The 16,269-nt window shown below is 33.4% G+C and overlaps 1 protein-coding gene and 1 non-coding gene across 4 annotated transcripts in view; both read left to right on the top strand.

Moving 5' to 3' along the window:
• Positions 1-16,269, top strand: part of COL4A5 (collagen type IV alpha 5 chain) — a 250,361-nt gene that overhangs the window by 202,232 nt on the left and 31,860 nt on the right. For all 3 annotated transcript variants that reach the window (XM_065915481.1, XM_065915480.1, XM_065915478.1), the window contains exons 37-41: positions 5,097-5,223; positions 8,297-8,377; positions 9,009-9,107; positions 9,641-9,691; positions 11,008-11,193. In XM_065915481.1, coding sequence (XP_065771553.1) covers positions 5,097-5,223; positions 8,297-8,377; positions 9,009-9,107; positions 9,641-9,691; positions 11,008-11,193 — 544 coding nt within the window. The remainder of the gene's footprint in view (positions 1-5,096; positions 5,224-8,296; positions 8,378-9,008; positions 9,108-9,640; positions 9,692-11,007; positions 11,194-16,269) is intronic.
• On the top strand, positions 1,605-1,815 carry LOC136155006 (small nucleolar RNA U3). The gene has a single exon (XR_010660687.1). It is a non-coding gene; the product is annotated as a small nucleolar RNA U3 (small nucleolar RNA).

Raw genomic sequence — 16,269 nt, 5'->3', positions numbered from 1 at the left:
TCATGTTGATGTGTGGCAGAAACCAACACATTATGTAAAATAATTATCCTCCAATTAAAAGTTTTAAAAAATGGCTTTCTAGTCTTACAGTGCTACTATATTTGTTAGTTTCACGGTGTTAAATTTGACTCATCAGGGATGATATATATTCCATTTTCAGTTATATCAAAGCTCCCAACAAACAAAAGTCTAGAACCAGATAGTGTCATTGTTGAGTTCTACCAAAAGTTTAAAGACGAATTGATACCAATCCTTCTCAAACTCTTCCCAAAAAATAGCGGACAAAGGAACATTTCCAAATTAATTTTGTGAAGCCAGCATTACCCTGATACCAAAATCACACAAGGAGGCCACAAAAGAGAAAATTACACTAGTAAACATAGATGAAAAAATCCTCAATAAAATATTAGTAAACCAAACTCCAATGCATTAAAAGGATCATATACCATTATTGAGAGGAATTTATTCCAGAGGTGCAAGGATGGCTCAACTTCTGTAAATCAAGCAATATGATACACTACATTAACAAAATGAAGGGTAAAAATCATATGATCCTCACAATAGATGCAGAAAAGCATTTGAAAAATGCAACACCCACATATGATTAAAAAAAAAAAAACTCAACAAAGTAGGTATATAGGGAACATACCTCAGCATAATAAAGGCCATACAAGATAAGCCCACAAACAGCATCATTCTCAGTGGTGAAAACTTGAAAACTTTTCCTCTGAGATTAGAAACAAGCAAGGATGCCCACCCTTGCGCTTTTACTCAACATAGCGTTGGAAGTCCTAGCTAGAGCAATTAGGCCAGGAAAAGAAATAAGCAATCAAATAGAAAAGGAAGAAGTAAAACTGTTCCTATTTGCAAATGACATATTATATATTTAAAAATCAAAAAACTATTAGAATAAACAAATTCAGTTTGTAGGATGCAAAATAAGTATTTTAAAAATCTGTTGTGTTTCTATACACTAATCAAACTAGCAGAAAGAAAACTTAAGAAAACAATTCCATTTATCACTGCATCAAAAAGAATAAAAGATCTAGGGATAAATTTAACAAAGGGAACTGTCCACTGAAAACTCTAAGACACTGATGAAAGAAATTGAAGAAGACACAAACAAAAGTAAAGATATTCCATGCTTATGGATTGGAAAAAATAATATTGTTTAAATGTCCATTCTACCAAAGCAATCTATAGATTCACTGCAATCCCTATAAAATTCCAATGACATTTTTCACAAAATAGAACAAGCAATCCTAAAATTTGTATGAAATAATAGAAGACCCCAAAATAGCCAAAGACAGCATTAAGTCATGTTAACTCTTGCAACCCCATGGACTGTAGACTGCCAGGCTCCTCTGTCCATGGGATTCTCCAGGCAAGAATACTGGGGTGGCTTGCCATTTCCTTTTCCAGGGGATCTTCCCAACCCAGGAATCGAACCCAGGTCTCCAGCATTGCAGGCAGATTCTTTACTGACTGAGCTATGTGGGAAGCCCCCAAAATAGCCAAAGCAATAGAAAAAGGTACAAAACTGGAGACATCATACTCCCTGATTTCAAACTATATTTCAAGCCTATAATAATCAAAACAGGATGAAGACTATACTTTCAAGGCTCATTTCTGTAGTTTGTTACTAGAGAAGTCTCTCTGAATGTGTGGACTACCCAAAACCACAAAGAGGAGGCATAGCAGTCTCTCCTGAATATGAAGCCAGCTCTTGGTGTTGCTTCTGCAACTGCCATTAGTCCTTGATGATTGTTCTCTTCCTTTGGGAGAGTAAGAGGGAAAGAATGTTGTCTGAGCTGAAATAAAACAAACAGTATGGAATTCACACAAAATGGACACATAGATCAATGGAGCAGAATAGATGTCCCAGAAATAGACTCAAGCATGTATGGTCAATTAACTTATAACAAAGAAGCCAAGATTATACAGTGGAGAAGGGACAGTCTCTTCAATAAATGATGTTGGGAGAATTGGACAGCCACATGCAAAAAAAAAAAAAAAAGGAAGAAACTGGAGCACTATCTTACATCATACACAAAAATCAACTCAAAGTACATCAAAGATTTGAACATAAGACCTGAGACCATAAAACTAAAAGAAAACACAGATAGTAAACTCCTTGACACTGGTCTTGGCAATGAGCTTTTTAACTGGACATCAAAGCAAAGGCAACAAAATCAAGAAGAAATAAATTAGTGGGATTACATCAAACTAAAATAGTTCTGCACAGGAAAGGAAACCAACAAAATGAAAAGACAAGCTACTAAATGGGAAAAAAATTGCAAGTCATATATCTGATTAGAGGTTAGTATCCAAAATATATAAAGACAAGAACTCAAATAACTCAGTAACAAAAAACCAATCTGATTAAATAATGAGCAGAGAATTTGAAGACATTTTTTCGAAAAAGGCATACCTATGGTCAACAAGTACATGTAAAGGTTCTCAGTATCACTAATCATCAGGAAAATGCAAATCAAAGTCATAATGAGATATCACCTCATACCTTTTTGAATGATTATTATTAAAAAAAGTGCTGGCAAAGATGTGGAGAAAAGGAACCCTTGCATACTGTTGGTGGGACTGTAAATATGTGCAGCTACTATAGTAAACACTATCAGTGTTCCTCATAAAGTTAAAAATAGAACTATACAATATGATCCAGCAGCTCCCCTTCTGGGTATTTATCCAGAGAATAACTGGAAAAGATATTTGCACTCCTCTGTTCAATGCTGTATTATGTACAATAGCCAAGCTGTGGAAGCAACCTAAATGTCCACTGGCAGATAAATGGATAAAGAAGTAGTGTATAAAAAAGAATGAAATCTTGCTATTTGTGATAACTTAGATGGACCTTGAGGATATTATCCTAAATGAAATAAGTCAAAGACAAATACCATATGATATCATTTATATGTGGAATCTAAAACCAAATAAACGAAATCAAAACAATAAAACAAGCAAAAACCAAGTTCATGGGTACAGAGAATATATTGGTGGTTGCTAGAGGCAGGGGTGGGTGAAGGTGGGTGAAATAGATGAAAGGAGTTAACAAGTACAAACCTCTAGCAATAAAATAATTAAGTGATGGGGATATAATATATAGCATGGTGACTATAGTTAATGATTCTGTACTGTATATTCAAAATTGTTTAAAACTTTTCATCACTTTTCATCACAAGAACAAAAATTGTAAAACTATGGTGATTAGTATTAACTGAACTTACCATAATGATCATTTTAAAATATATATGAATACTGAATCATTATGTTGTACACCTGAAACTAATATGTCAATTATATCTAAATTTTAGAAGAATTATATCAAAGCTTGATATTAGAATAAATGTAGATACTTATGGTTTAAGAGTATTTAAATCATGCCTAGCTTTTGCTGAGAGTATTACATAGACTAGAAGTTTCCCTTCTCAGAATGATTTACAGGATTCTTGGCCAGTTTGTTGATTTTCTGAGTGCTCTCTTCTTTTTCACATCTTATATATCTTTTTTGAAACTCATTTTTTTTTCTGCAAGTATATAAATAATAAAAGTTTAGATGAAACTTAAGCTAGAAAATTTTAGTCCTTTTCAAAAGTTCTAGTGAAATATTTACTTTCTTTTTTACAATTTACTTAGTTTGAAGGAGTAAGGCCATAGGGTGATAAGAACTGTATTAGGAAACAAGTACTGGTTGAAATTGCAATGTGGGTTTTTTTGTAGAATTTAACATACTTTATTATAAATAATCAAAAGTTTGTCTACTGCCTTGCATGTTTACCACTAGCAGGATAATGTTATTTTCTTCTTGTTTTTTTTTAATTTTGATATATAAATATCATTGGTTCATGAATAATAAGAATTATGATTCTTTATTCAAAGCTTTTTGTATAAATACCTAAGATGGAACCAGTTCAATCCAAACTTTAATTGTATACCTATTATGTGTGTAAAAATGCGCCACATGTTTGATTTATAAGTGTTCAGACAAAAGTACATGTATTCCAAGTCCAAGATTGTTAACTTTTTAAAAAATAGGACGTAAGGAGAAAAGCTTTAAAAAAGCTTTTAACATAATATGGAAACATTTGAGTCACAAATAGATGATCTTATGCACCTAGACAAGCATAAGCACTAAATGAAGAAGGAAATATTCAGTAGGTGATGTTGAATACTTTGTTGGACAGGTCACAGTACTCATGAGTAGAGCAGGAAACACCACGGTAGATTTAGTGTTATCATATATATTCTCATTGTTATTGGGAAAAATTGTTTTAATTGTGAAAATGGATATGAATTCTTCTAAGGCTTTATTAGAAGAAAACAATGCAAATATTTGTTGAGCAAAAGTGGCTATATATGAATTATCTCTGACCACAAAGAAGTTTTCAGTGTAGTTCAAGAGTCAAGACATTCATATGTGAAACCATTATAAGCATAATGGAATAAGAACCTACCCTAAATTTTAAGGTAAGCTGTCTTTGTCCTGGAAGTTTTCATGGAAGAAATGGGGATTTGAGATGTCTAGTGAAGAATTCATAGACTTCTTCATGTGAAGATGAAATTTCTCTTTTACAATAGAACCTACTGTGGTTATTATTTGGCACGCTTATTGTAAGCAATTAATTTCATTGTAGCATGCTAGGGATGATGATCACAGATTTTGAAATCAAGCTACCTGGACCCAAATTCAGATTCCACCACTTATTAGCTACATCACTGTAAAATGGGGATAATAGTATCTTTCTTATAGAGTTGTTAGTATTAAAGAGAATAATGCATCTACATTTCATGGGAATAGCATGAGATCTGGAATCTGACAGACCTTGGTTCAAATCCCAATTCTGCTACTTACCAGAGACCTTAGGCACTTGAGTTTCTCCAAGATTTCAATTTTCTCATTTCTAAATGGAGATGATAAAGCCTAACTCAAAGGGCTGTTTTGATGATTAAATGAAGCAATTTATGTAAAGCACTTAGCAGAATACCTGACATCCAGTAAAAGCTCTATGAATAATTTTATGTTGTTATATAATCCAAATCATGTAGAGACTTCAGTTTTATCTTTTTATTCATATTTTTAGGGTGAACCTGGTCTGCCTGGATACCCAGGGAACCCTGGTATCAAAGGTTCTATGGGAGAAACTGGTTTGCCTGGATTACCGGGGACCCCTGGAGCAAAAGGACAACCAGGCCTTCCTGGATTTCCTGGTAATACTACTTTTCTTAAATGCTTCTTTCTCTCCTTCTTTATTTACTCTAATCTATGTCATAAAGCAACGTCTTAGTTGACAGACCTCTGTTCTATTTCCCAACCAGATACTGACCAGCAATGCAATCTCGGACTCTCTCTTTTACTTTTCTATTTTTGCCCAAATTTCTTTCCTAGAAAATGAAAATGGGCATTACCAATTCAGCAGCACAATATTCTGTGGGCAGACAGACTGGTGGAGCATTTTTGAGTCTAACTGCTAGCCACAAGTCAGTTAAGAGGCCTTACTATTTTTGTAGGTGATAATGTATACTACCATTCTGTAGCCTGCTGCTGATTCTCTTAGAGTGTTGTCCTCAGGCACACAGTGGGTGGCTGTTGGTAGAACAATTATACAGTTTGTTCAAATGATAAGGACTGAGTTGCACAAGCAAAGGGTCTTAGCACTATAATCAAGTAGGTGATCTGAACTTGTTTGTTAAAGTATCTGCTCTGTTTATGTTTGTGTCTATTTTTTGTTTTTTGAATTGCACTGTGGCATGGATGGAGTGGGTCTTTGATTATCTTTTCCTTAACCTTTTTATTAAAGTATAGCCTAGACACAGTAAAATGTACAAGACAATAGATGAATATTTACATATATGTATATATATATTCATGTACCCACCACACACATCCAGGTATAAAACAATTCTCTTACCCCATGAAATTTACCTATGCCCCTTCACAATGAACCTCCCTCTCTCAGGTAACTACTACCATAACTTTTATCACTATCAATTAACTTTACCTGTTTTTGAAATTCACATTAATGGAATCATATAGTATATATCTTTGTGTCTAGCTTCTTTCACTCATCATTATGTATGTAAGGTAAAGTTATCTTGTTGCCTGTCAGCAGTTTGGTTTTTTAATCATTGCTCCATAATATTCCATTGAAGAAATAAACCATAGTCAATTACCTATTCTCTTCTTGATGGAGTTTTGGGTTGTTTCTAGTTTGGAACTACTAAGAAAAAAGATGCTATTAATATTCTTTAACATGTTTTGGGGGGGGCTACATACTCATTTCTCTCACACAAAAATTTATGTGTTAGAAGTACTGAATCATAAAGTAGGTGTACATTTAAGTTTAGTAGATGGTGTCAGTTTTCCAAAGTGGTTTTATACCTTAGAGTCCCACCTGCAATGTATGAATGTCTATGGGTAGTTCCTGGTGGCTTGCCATGATCATATAGTGGTTAGTACTTTGTATTGCGAAATGTCCAGCTGTCTGTATCCTTACCTCATTTGATATTGTCAGTCTTTTTAATTTTAGCAATTTTGGTCAGTATATAGAGGTATCCCAATGAAGTTTAAACTTACATTTTCCTAATGAGCAATAATATTAAACACCTTTTCATATACTTATTGGCCATTTGATAGCATTTTTATGAAGAGCCTGCTCTAAGTTCTTTTGCTCTTATTTAATGAGTTATTTGTCTTTTTTTGGTATTGATTCAGAGCAGTTCTTTATATATTCTGGATATGAATCCTTTGTCAGATATATATATTACAAATAGATTCTGTTGCAAATTTGCCTTTCACTCTTAATGCTGTTATGTGATGTTACTTTTAATAAAGTCCAGTTTCTTTTTTTAAAGTCTTCTTGTTGTTGTTTAGTCACTCAGTTGTGTCCAACTGTTTGCAACCCCATGGACTGTAGACAGGCTCCTCTGTCCATGGGATTCTCCAGGCAAGAATACTGGAATGGATTGCCATTTCCTTCTACATTTTAAAGTCTAATTTCTTACTATTCTTTCGTGGTTAGTGCTTTTTGTATCTTATTTAAGAAATATTTGCCTACTCAGGTTTATGGAACTATTCTAATTTTTTCTATAGCTTTCAGTGTTTAGGTTTGATATTTAAGTTTATGGTCTGTCGTGAATAAAAATAGTTTTATCATGTGATTACAGGTCAAGGTTCATTTTTTTTCATACAAATGTCCAATTGCTCCACACTGTTTTTTTTTATTTTAAAGAAACTGATTCATGTCAATGTATGGCAAAAATCACTACAATATTGTAAAGTAATTAGCCTCCAACTAATAAAAATAAATGAAAAAATAATAATAAGAAAAAGAAAAAAAGAAACTGAGTTCTTCTTTACTTCTGATCATCAAAAGACACAATTAAAAAATGAATAGGGAAGCTACACATTAGGAGAAAATACTTGCAAAACATATATCTCATAAATGACTAATATCTGGGATATATAAAGAACTTCTGCAACTCAATAATAATAAGACATGCAGACCACTTTTTTTAAATGAGGAAAACTTGGAACAGATATTTCACAAAAGAAGATAAGACGAATGTCAAATAAACACATGCAAAAGTGATCAATATTATTAGCAATATGAGAAATGCAAATTAAAACCACAATGAAATAGCATTACATTTCTGCTCAGAATGGCTATTATTAAAACAATTGGATCAGTATATGTTATATAAGAACCTGGAGCAGCTGGGATTTCCAAATATTGTTGTTTGTTTATAAATCAGAGCATATAGCTATTCTCTGACTCAGCAGTTTCACCCCATCTAAGTATTTACCCAAAGATAAATTAAGACTTGTGTCAACAAAATTACCAGTGCAGAGGTATTTATAGAAGCATTACTCATAATAGCTAAGTAGACCAGGTTTCCATAAATAGAATAGTGTTCATAATAGCTAAAACCTGACAACAACCCAAATGTTCAACAGTACATGAATGGATTTTTTAAAATTTTTTTCATGAATGGATTTTTAAAAGTTTGATATATCCATACAATAGAATTCTACCAGTTAACTCTACCAGTATAATATGATGGTAATTATTTTTATTATGAATATATAATAATGCCAACCTCTGAATAAATCAATATAAAACTTAAAATTATTCTTAAATCATCAAGCAAGCACCAGTATATTTGGGGGTTTTCTTTCTATTCTTTACTGTTTCTATGCTAACATTCTAAATTGTAACTTTGAATTGTAACTCTCAAAGCAATGCAGTTTTTCTTTATCATTAAATTGAGCTTTTTACTCTAGGAACCCCAGGCCTTCCTGGACCAAAAGGTATTAATGGTCCTCCTGGGAACCCTGGCCTTCCAGGAGAACCTGGTCCTGTAGGTAAGAATGAAAACTAAGAGTTTGCTATTCTATAAAATTAAAGCTTTATTCATTTTTGGAAAGTCAAATCATTTCTGGGAGCTGTGAGCGTTTTCAAGACAAGTATGCTGATCATTCACTGCGTACCACTTGCTAGATACAAAATGAACAATTCTTAGTAAGAGTTGCTTAAAATTATTATTATGGGACCTTATTTTTCATTCTCACTTTTTCCAAGGAGAGTTATTTCAGGTATCCTTTAATAGTAGATAGAAGCTCTCATTATTTTAGAATGGCAAAGTGTAGTTTTGCTTGTTTACTGTTCTAAAGCAAATCACTCCTTTTGGCCCCATAGGAGGCCTATAATTCACCCCACTTTCATCCCCCCCCACACACACACCTTGCTTTTTTACATATTCTAAAGGTAGGTTAAATGAGAAAGTGAATTTGAGTACTGAGTGGATGATAAAACAGTTCCTTATTCTCATTATCCTTTATTTCTTTTCCACGAGGTTTCATGACTTAAAAAGAAATGTCCTAGAGACACTGTGTGTCTTTTGGCTAGAATTATTTGAGGCTAAAAGTAAAAGAATTGGGAATATAGGAGAAAAAGGAAATTGAGAAGTATAACCTTCTGTACTCTGTTCTTTAGGTGGTGGAGGTCGTCCTGGGCCACCAGGGCCTCCAGGTGAAAAAGGCAAACCAGGTCAAGATGGCATTCCTGGACCAGCTGGACAGAAGGGTGAACCAGGTACTATATTTTTTTAATTGTCCTTAATTTTCTAATTTCTTCCTGGTCTACTGTAACTTTTGTCCTTATGTACCCATAGTGAAATTCTTCCTTATCCTCTAAGCTACTATACACTTCTCCCTTCCTAATTACCTTCTTCCTGAGAATATTACATCACATTTATTGAATCACGTTGCCTCCCTCTTATGAAAAACTCCATAATCTTTTATTGCTCAATTGTTCATGTCAAGAAGCTACCTAGCTTTTTTTAAACTACTCTGGATGACCTTCTTTCACCATGCAATCTCCCTATATATACATATATATGATATGTGTATTTAAAAATATACTTAATACTCATCACAAATAGAATATAAGTTTATATGATTTTTTTTCATGTTTGAATTGTAGTTCCATGTTGGAAATAAGTCTTCTCCATGTTTCATATGCTATACATTGCAACACTTGCTAAAAACCTAAATGATCTAAAAATAATTTCTTCTTATTTCAGTTATTATTATCTGTTTGAAAGTTTTGGGTTTATGTTCTGACAGGTCAACCAGGCTTTGGAATCCCAGGACCCCCTGGACTTCCAGGACTTTCTGGTAAACTTTAATAAAGCGTGTTAAATCAGTCAGTAAAAAGATAATATTCTCCAGTACACTTATTTTTTCATCTCCACATACAACCCAGGACAACTCAAAGCTAGAGTTACATCTTAAAGCATTTCTTAATTAGCAACTTAGTATAAGCTATTGTACTATAAAAAATGCACCATTAAGAAAATTTATATACAGATATCTCTTCATTAACCTCATAAATAAATGTTAAGGAAATGATAAAGAAAGAAAAATTGTAGGAAGAGTTAGGTTTCAATAAGTTTTTCTTTTTTTCAGTAATTTTTTAAAAACTCTTTTAGCCAAAAGAAAAATACTTTTTTCTCCCCATGGAAACCAAAACCAAGATAATATAAGTAAACTATAGAAATATGTGCCAATCATAAAAATGTCTATTGAAAACTCCATTTTAATTTACATCTTGCATCTTGGGTGGTATGTGTGCACACCCATCTACCTCCCTCATTTGTTTTTACTCTCATTGTAAGCCACAAGTAGTTAATTAAATGACTAAATGTGTACAGATATGTATTTTTATGTTCGGAAATGACCATCAGCTATTTATGGAGGATTTTTTCAAACCACACATAGATCACTTAGAAATTCCTGTATTCCGTTTATGAATCCAACATAAAAATTATTACTCTAATGTACAACTGTTATATTGCTCTCTGACATGTCAGTGTTATAGAAAAACTGTTGAAAACAGTTTGTCTAGATTGTGATTCTAAATCTTGGCTGGAATGGTCTTTGGGGACACACAGCAACCATTGAAGATCCATATCTTTCAATGGTCTCAAAAATTTGTCTCAGAACAGATGGGGGGACACCTGTACACCCATGGCTGATTCATGTCAATGTATGGCAAAACCACCACAATATTGTAAAGTAACTAGCTTCCAATTAAAAGAAATAATTTTTTAAAAATATTTTGTGTTAGGAATTTCCTCTAGCTATCTCTAACCTATTCTTGTAAATATTTTATGCTTTTGTTTTTTTCTCCTCCTAACTACTGGTCATGTGATCATTGCTGTATCTCCTAACACAAAGGGTATCTTTTAGAATGCAAGTTATTATTGTTTCTATATTTCTATACATATTCTAACAAATAGTTCTGATAACAGATAAACCTAATAGAAAAAATGGGTTTTCTGGATGGGTTGGGGATTTGGTAGGAGGTAGAAATGACCTTAGTAAACTCCATTATTTTTTCTAATAGTGGGAGTAGCTTTAGTCTTACAGGCAAGCCTAATTAGTATTCAGTATCATTTAATATGTTCCATAACACGACTTTGCTTTCATAGGTCAAAAGGGTGATGAAGGATTACCTGGCATTCCAGGAAACCCTGGCCTTCCAGGTCCAAAGGGTGAACCAGGCTTTCATGGTTTCCCTGGTCTGCAGGGTCCCCCAGGCCCTCCTGGTTCTCCAGGTCCAGCTCTGGAAGGCCCTAAAGGCAGCCCTGGACCCCAAGGTCCTCCTGGGAGACCAGGTATGTACATGAGTGGTAGGGGAATGGTCTATTTATTAGTCCATTTTTGCTGGCAGGTTATTCAGTCTTTAGGACATTAAAATCTGCAATCCAAAGAACTTCTTAAAAAGAAATAGCTTGTTTTATTCCTGGCTCCATCCATTTCCATGGCATCTAATAATTCTTTTCAGTAATGTATTTCATCATTTACTTAAAGTTGAACTAAAACAAACCAACTTGGAGGAGAAAAAGGAAATAGTGAATTTATTAGTCTTTTTATTAAACATAAAGCTATACTGAGGAAAAAAAAAACTATACTGATAACCTGACAGCAAAATGCCAGCTGCGTTTTTAATGTGAGCTTCTCAGCATGTTATCACAGAAATCATTTTAGTGATCACCCAATAGATGCTTGTGGTCCAAACCAAAAATGTTGCTATGGTTCTGTCATATGATCAGCACATGTCACTAAACACAATAAAAAATTTTTATCTTCTCTAGGAGCTAGGCAATCAAATTTATCTTCAACATCACAGCATGATTAAATTGAATAGTGATCTCTTCATACCAGCTTCATGTCTATACCTCATTTGTCTTGTGTTAACTGCTCTAATAGTCTCAGTTTTGCATCCAATGTTCACTTTTCCTTTTGTGTTTGTGCTGTTTCATTTCATTTTACTAAGTTTGGAAACGCTCATTTTCATTCTGGATTAATGTCGCTGAGCCCAATCACTGGAGATAGATTATTAATAGATACTTGAGACTTAATATTCAGTTTTTTAAATTTCTAATTATTGAAAATTTGGCCCTCATTGATTTTTTTAAAGTAAGATAAATGTAAAATTAAAGAAACAAAAAAATTGCCTTTTTATCCTTTGAAGGTCTCTGACTCATTTTTATAATGTATTTAAAAGTACAAATTTCCATAAACTCTGAAGTGATTGCAGGCAGTCAGTTTTAATAAGATATTCTGTAAAAACATGAATCAATGGGATCACATACCTTGTTCAGAAGATCATTTTCAAAACCAGATTTTATCTGATCTGACTATTTATAGAAGGTATTATTTAAAGTTTTACTTTGCTTTACTATTGAAGAAAATCAGTGAAGCTCTCAGCTATGTTAATTCTCTTGCATGTAATATAAAGCATTGACACGAATATCTTGCTTGGTTATGCATGTAATAATTCAAATAAACCAAACTATTCTCCTTTTTAGTATTTTAATCAGCACTGTGACTATTTATTATCAGTAATGGAGATCAATGTTGAAAATTATTTTGAAATATGTCAACATAAAGACATCAGTCATAAAAGTTTTTTTAAAATTACCATTTCTAAAAGAAATAATAACAAAAGTAGTCAGAAGAAGAACACACATCTGATGAGTATTTGTAACCTTTCAACATGTTCATAAACTACAAATTAAAATGGAATTCTAAACCCAGTTGCTCTGAGAATTGGTTGTTGTTGTCTGCACTTATAGTAATGATTATTATAAGAATGATTTTTGACCTTTCAAAATATGTCACATGTGCTGTTTTTATTTTAATGTTGATGTGAAGTGGTGATAATTTGGTTTATATACAGATGCATGAATATAAACTTGCAGAGTATTCTTTTATTGAATTAAAGTTTAACTTGAAAAAATTAGTGTAATGCTTTAGTTTCTTGATATTTCTAACAATTTTGATATTTTTCCTTTTTGTTAATGATGACATTGGGCCTTGGTGAACTTTGATCCCTATCCAGGTCCTACAGGTTAGCTCCTTAACTCCAAAGTAGTATCTGCATGAAATATGAAACTTTTTCTTTTATTTATATATATATATATATTTGTATGTATGTGTATATTATTTATATACACATATGTATGTGTATGTGTATATATAGGTATATATACACCTGTATCTAATGTTTTCAAGTATTTGAATATATTTTAAGAGCATATATGCCAATTCAGTTCTTACATGTTGGTCTGTCTCTGAAAGTTGTTAGGAATTTGTGCAGTCCAGTTTTTCTATTGGAATAACTCAAAGTAACCTACTTAGAAAAACTGATTTATTATTTTAAAATTTATATATTTATGTTTTTTTAGTTGGAAATTTATAGTATTCAAAACTATATTGTATACTATTTTACACTTACTGTGTATTTCCTATTTTTGCTTCATATCTGCTAATATTAATTAAATTATTCTTCAAAAAGATATTTTTAAACAATAATATGTATTATCAGATCCTGCAAACATGCAATTCTTGATGAACCATACCTCTTGCAACTTTTCAAACCATCCCACCTTCACATTTTTGTTTGTCACAAAGTTCTGAATTCTGCTACTATGTAAATGGACTAATAGGCACAGAGTAAAAAAAAAAACATTTTAGTGTAACCAGCAAAGATTATAAACCTCTTAATCTTATTTTCATCCTATACATATAAACAGTACATACCTAGGAATAGTTACCAAGAGCTGCCCGTTAGAAAATTGCTGATTCATATTAAAAGATTTTTACCTAATCAGAAGTAAAAAGAATCACAAATATCTGAATATGTTTATTATTCAGGATAAATAGCCCTTTTCACATTTCTGAGGAGCAGCTAAAAGGGGAAAAAGTATAATCCTGAGTTCTAGCTACTGAGAATGGCAGGAAATTTTCTCTTCTTATAATTGTAAAATTTATACTTTTTCAAGATGCTTTTTAGGAAGCAGTCTATCTCTGTCTGAATTGATTCCCTGATTTATTACTACCCCACAAACCCATTATTTCATATAACCATATAGTATCACTCCAGAAGGACCTAAGTTTTACATTAGTCAAACAGATACTCACTAGATACTGGCTAATGATAGAAAGACAGGTTTTATTCAAGACTATTACAATGAGGGGAAAGACTATTGCAATAGGAAAGAGAGACTGAGCTCAGGTCCGAGTACAACAAGGTCATATGTGGATTTATAGTCAACTGGCACCCCACTCCAGTACTCTTGCCTGGAAAATCCCATGGACAGAGGAGCCTGGTGGGCTGCAGTCCATGGGGTCTCGAAGAGTCGGACACGACTGAGCGACTTCACTTTCACTTTTCACTTTCATGCATTGGAGAAGGAAATGGCAACCCACTCCATTGTTCTTGCCTGGAAAATCCAAGGGACGGCGAAGCCTGGTGGGCTGCCGTCTATGGGGTCACATAAAGTCGGACAGGACTGAAGTGACTTAGCAGCAGCAGCAGACTCAGTGAATGAAAAATTACTAAAAGGAGACATCAAGGTAAACAGATTCTTGCTAAACTGGCCTATTAGCGTTCTCACCAAAGGTAGTCTAAGGCCTATTAGGGTCCTTGCAGTCTTGCCAAAGTCTTGCTAGAGTCTTGCTAAAGGCAGTCTAAGGACTTAGACATTAAGGATAAGGAACTTGATCAGATATTGGGGGTGGGGGTGGGGAAAACTCACCCTAAACTGACTTAGCAAGATTCTTGCTGAAAGTGGACTCAACAGACCAAGGACAGGGCCCAAGGAGTAAGGTCTAATTGAGAAGAGGGCTCAGAGTAATCTATCTAAAGTTTAGTCACAGATGAGAAAACTAAGGCCCAAAGAAGTGAATAAGCTTGCTTAAGGTCATATTGTTAGTTACTGGCATAGCAGGAAATCTGACTTGGGGTTCCCCAGTACTTAGTTAAGTGTCACGTATCATCTTTCCACACAGACAGTTACATAGCTTGATGCTTATGATCTAGCCTCTTATTCTAGTTATAAATATAATAACTGATTGAACAAAGCTGCTTCTGCCATTTTAGGAGACTCTTAGCATAGCAGACTGGGCTTTGCCTTTGCTTTTTTTGTTTTCTGTTAACTCTAAATCTCCATCAACCCCTACTAACTGTTTCTTGTGTTTTCCTAAAAGGATGTCATCAAAAAGATTAAGACAAATGCGTGCTATTTAGCTATTGTCAAGATAAAGAGAAGACTAGGGTATACTTTGAAGTAATTTTGAGTCCTCGCCTGTCTGACTTGCATAGAAGTTGCTGCCTTGATCACTTCCAGACTTTACTGTCAGCTACAGGATTGTTTTCTTCCAAGGCCCTAGAATATATTCAGAGGAAAAAAAGCAAAGTAGCCACATTAGTTTAAAACTGATTTGACAACTTATTTACAAGATGTACTGTAGTATTCTCTTCTTGCACCAATTGAAGACTGCAACCCTGAGTGGAAACTGGATTTAAAATTTACCAATCAATTCATTAGTTTATCTTTAATTATTACTACTTATATATGAGATTTTTTTTGTTCTATTTTGTTTTTCAGTTAAACTTTGTTAGGTCATTTGAGAAATAATTCATTTAGAAACTCATGTACGAAATTGACTTGGCATATAACTCATTAAAATGTTACCTTTTAGAAATTAAAGTCTTAGAAGTTTTGCTATGATATGATCTGACGTTTTCCTTGTTACTTAGACTGAAATATCATATATTTCAATGACATATTTTTCTTAGAGTTCTTATTTTGGTCCTTCTATAGCAAACACATATGTAAAATGTCTTTACTCAAACTCTGAATTATCTTAAGAAGAAATTCTAATTTATCTACCTAATAGTGTTGCCAGACTCTGCTCAAAGTGTTGTCTTGAGTCAGTTTGCTGTATGTGATTTAGAAACCATTTAAGCAAACAGAAGTTGATTTTTTGGCCTCCTGGATTTCAAGTTGTCAAATGCTTTAAGAGGTTTATTACTCTTATTACTTGGTATAGTAATGTTTTATATTTATATGGCATGCCATCATTTACATCATGCTCCTTGAAGGCAGAGTTTGGGTCTAGCTGATCTTTGTGTTCCCTGTGTCATCTTGCACATAGAAGGTCAACATTTTAAAAATGTATTTGATCTTTAAAACAACTCTGAAGGAGATTAGGGTAGACAACACTGTTCCCATTGTGTGGGTGAGAAAACAAGCTCAGAGAGATTGAATTGCCCAGAATCTCATAGATAAAAGTAGTAGAGCCAAGAATAAATCCTCAGTCTTCTAATTTCTAGGATTCAGTATGCTAGTACAATTTATTCTCTCTGCAAACGTCAATGCCTATAAATCATAGCAAGACTT

Source organism: Muntiacus reevesi, chromosome X, assembly GCF_963930625.1.
Source record: "Muntiacus reevesi chromosome X, mMunRee1.1, whole genome shotgun sequence".
Lineage (NCBI taxonomy): Eukaryota > Metazoa > Chordata > Mammalia > Artiodactyla > Cervidae > Muntiacus > Muntiacus reevesi.
The sequence above is the reverse complement of the archived record's forward strand: the minus strand, read 5'-3'. Positions and strand labels throughout refer to the sequence as shown.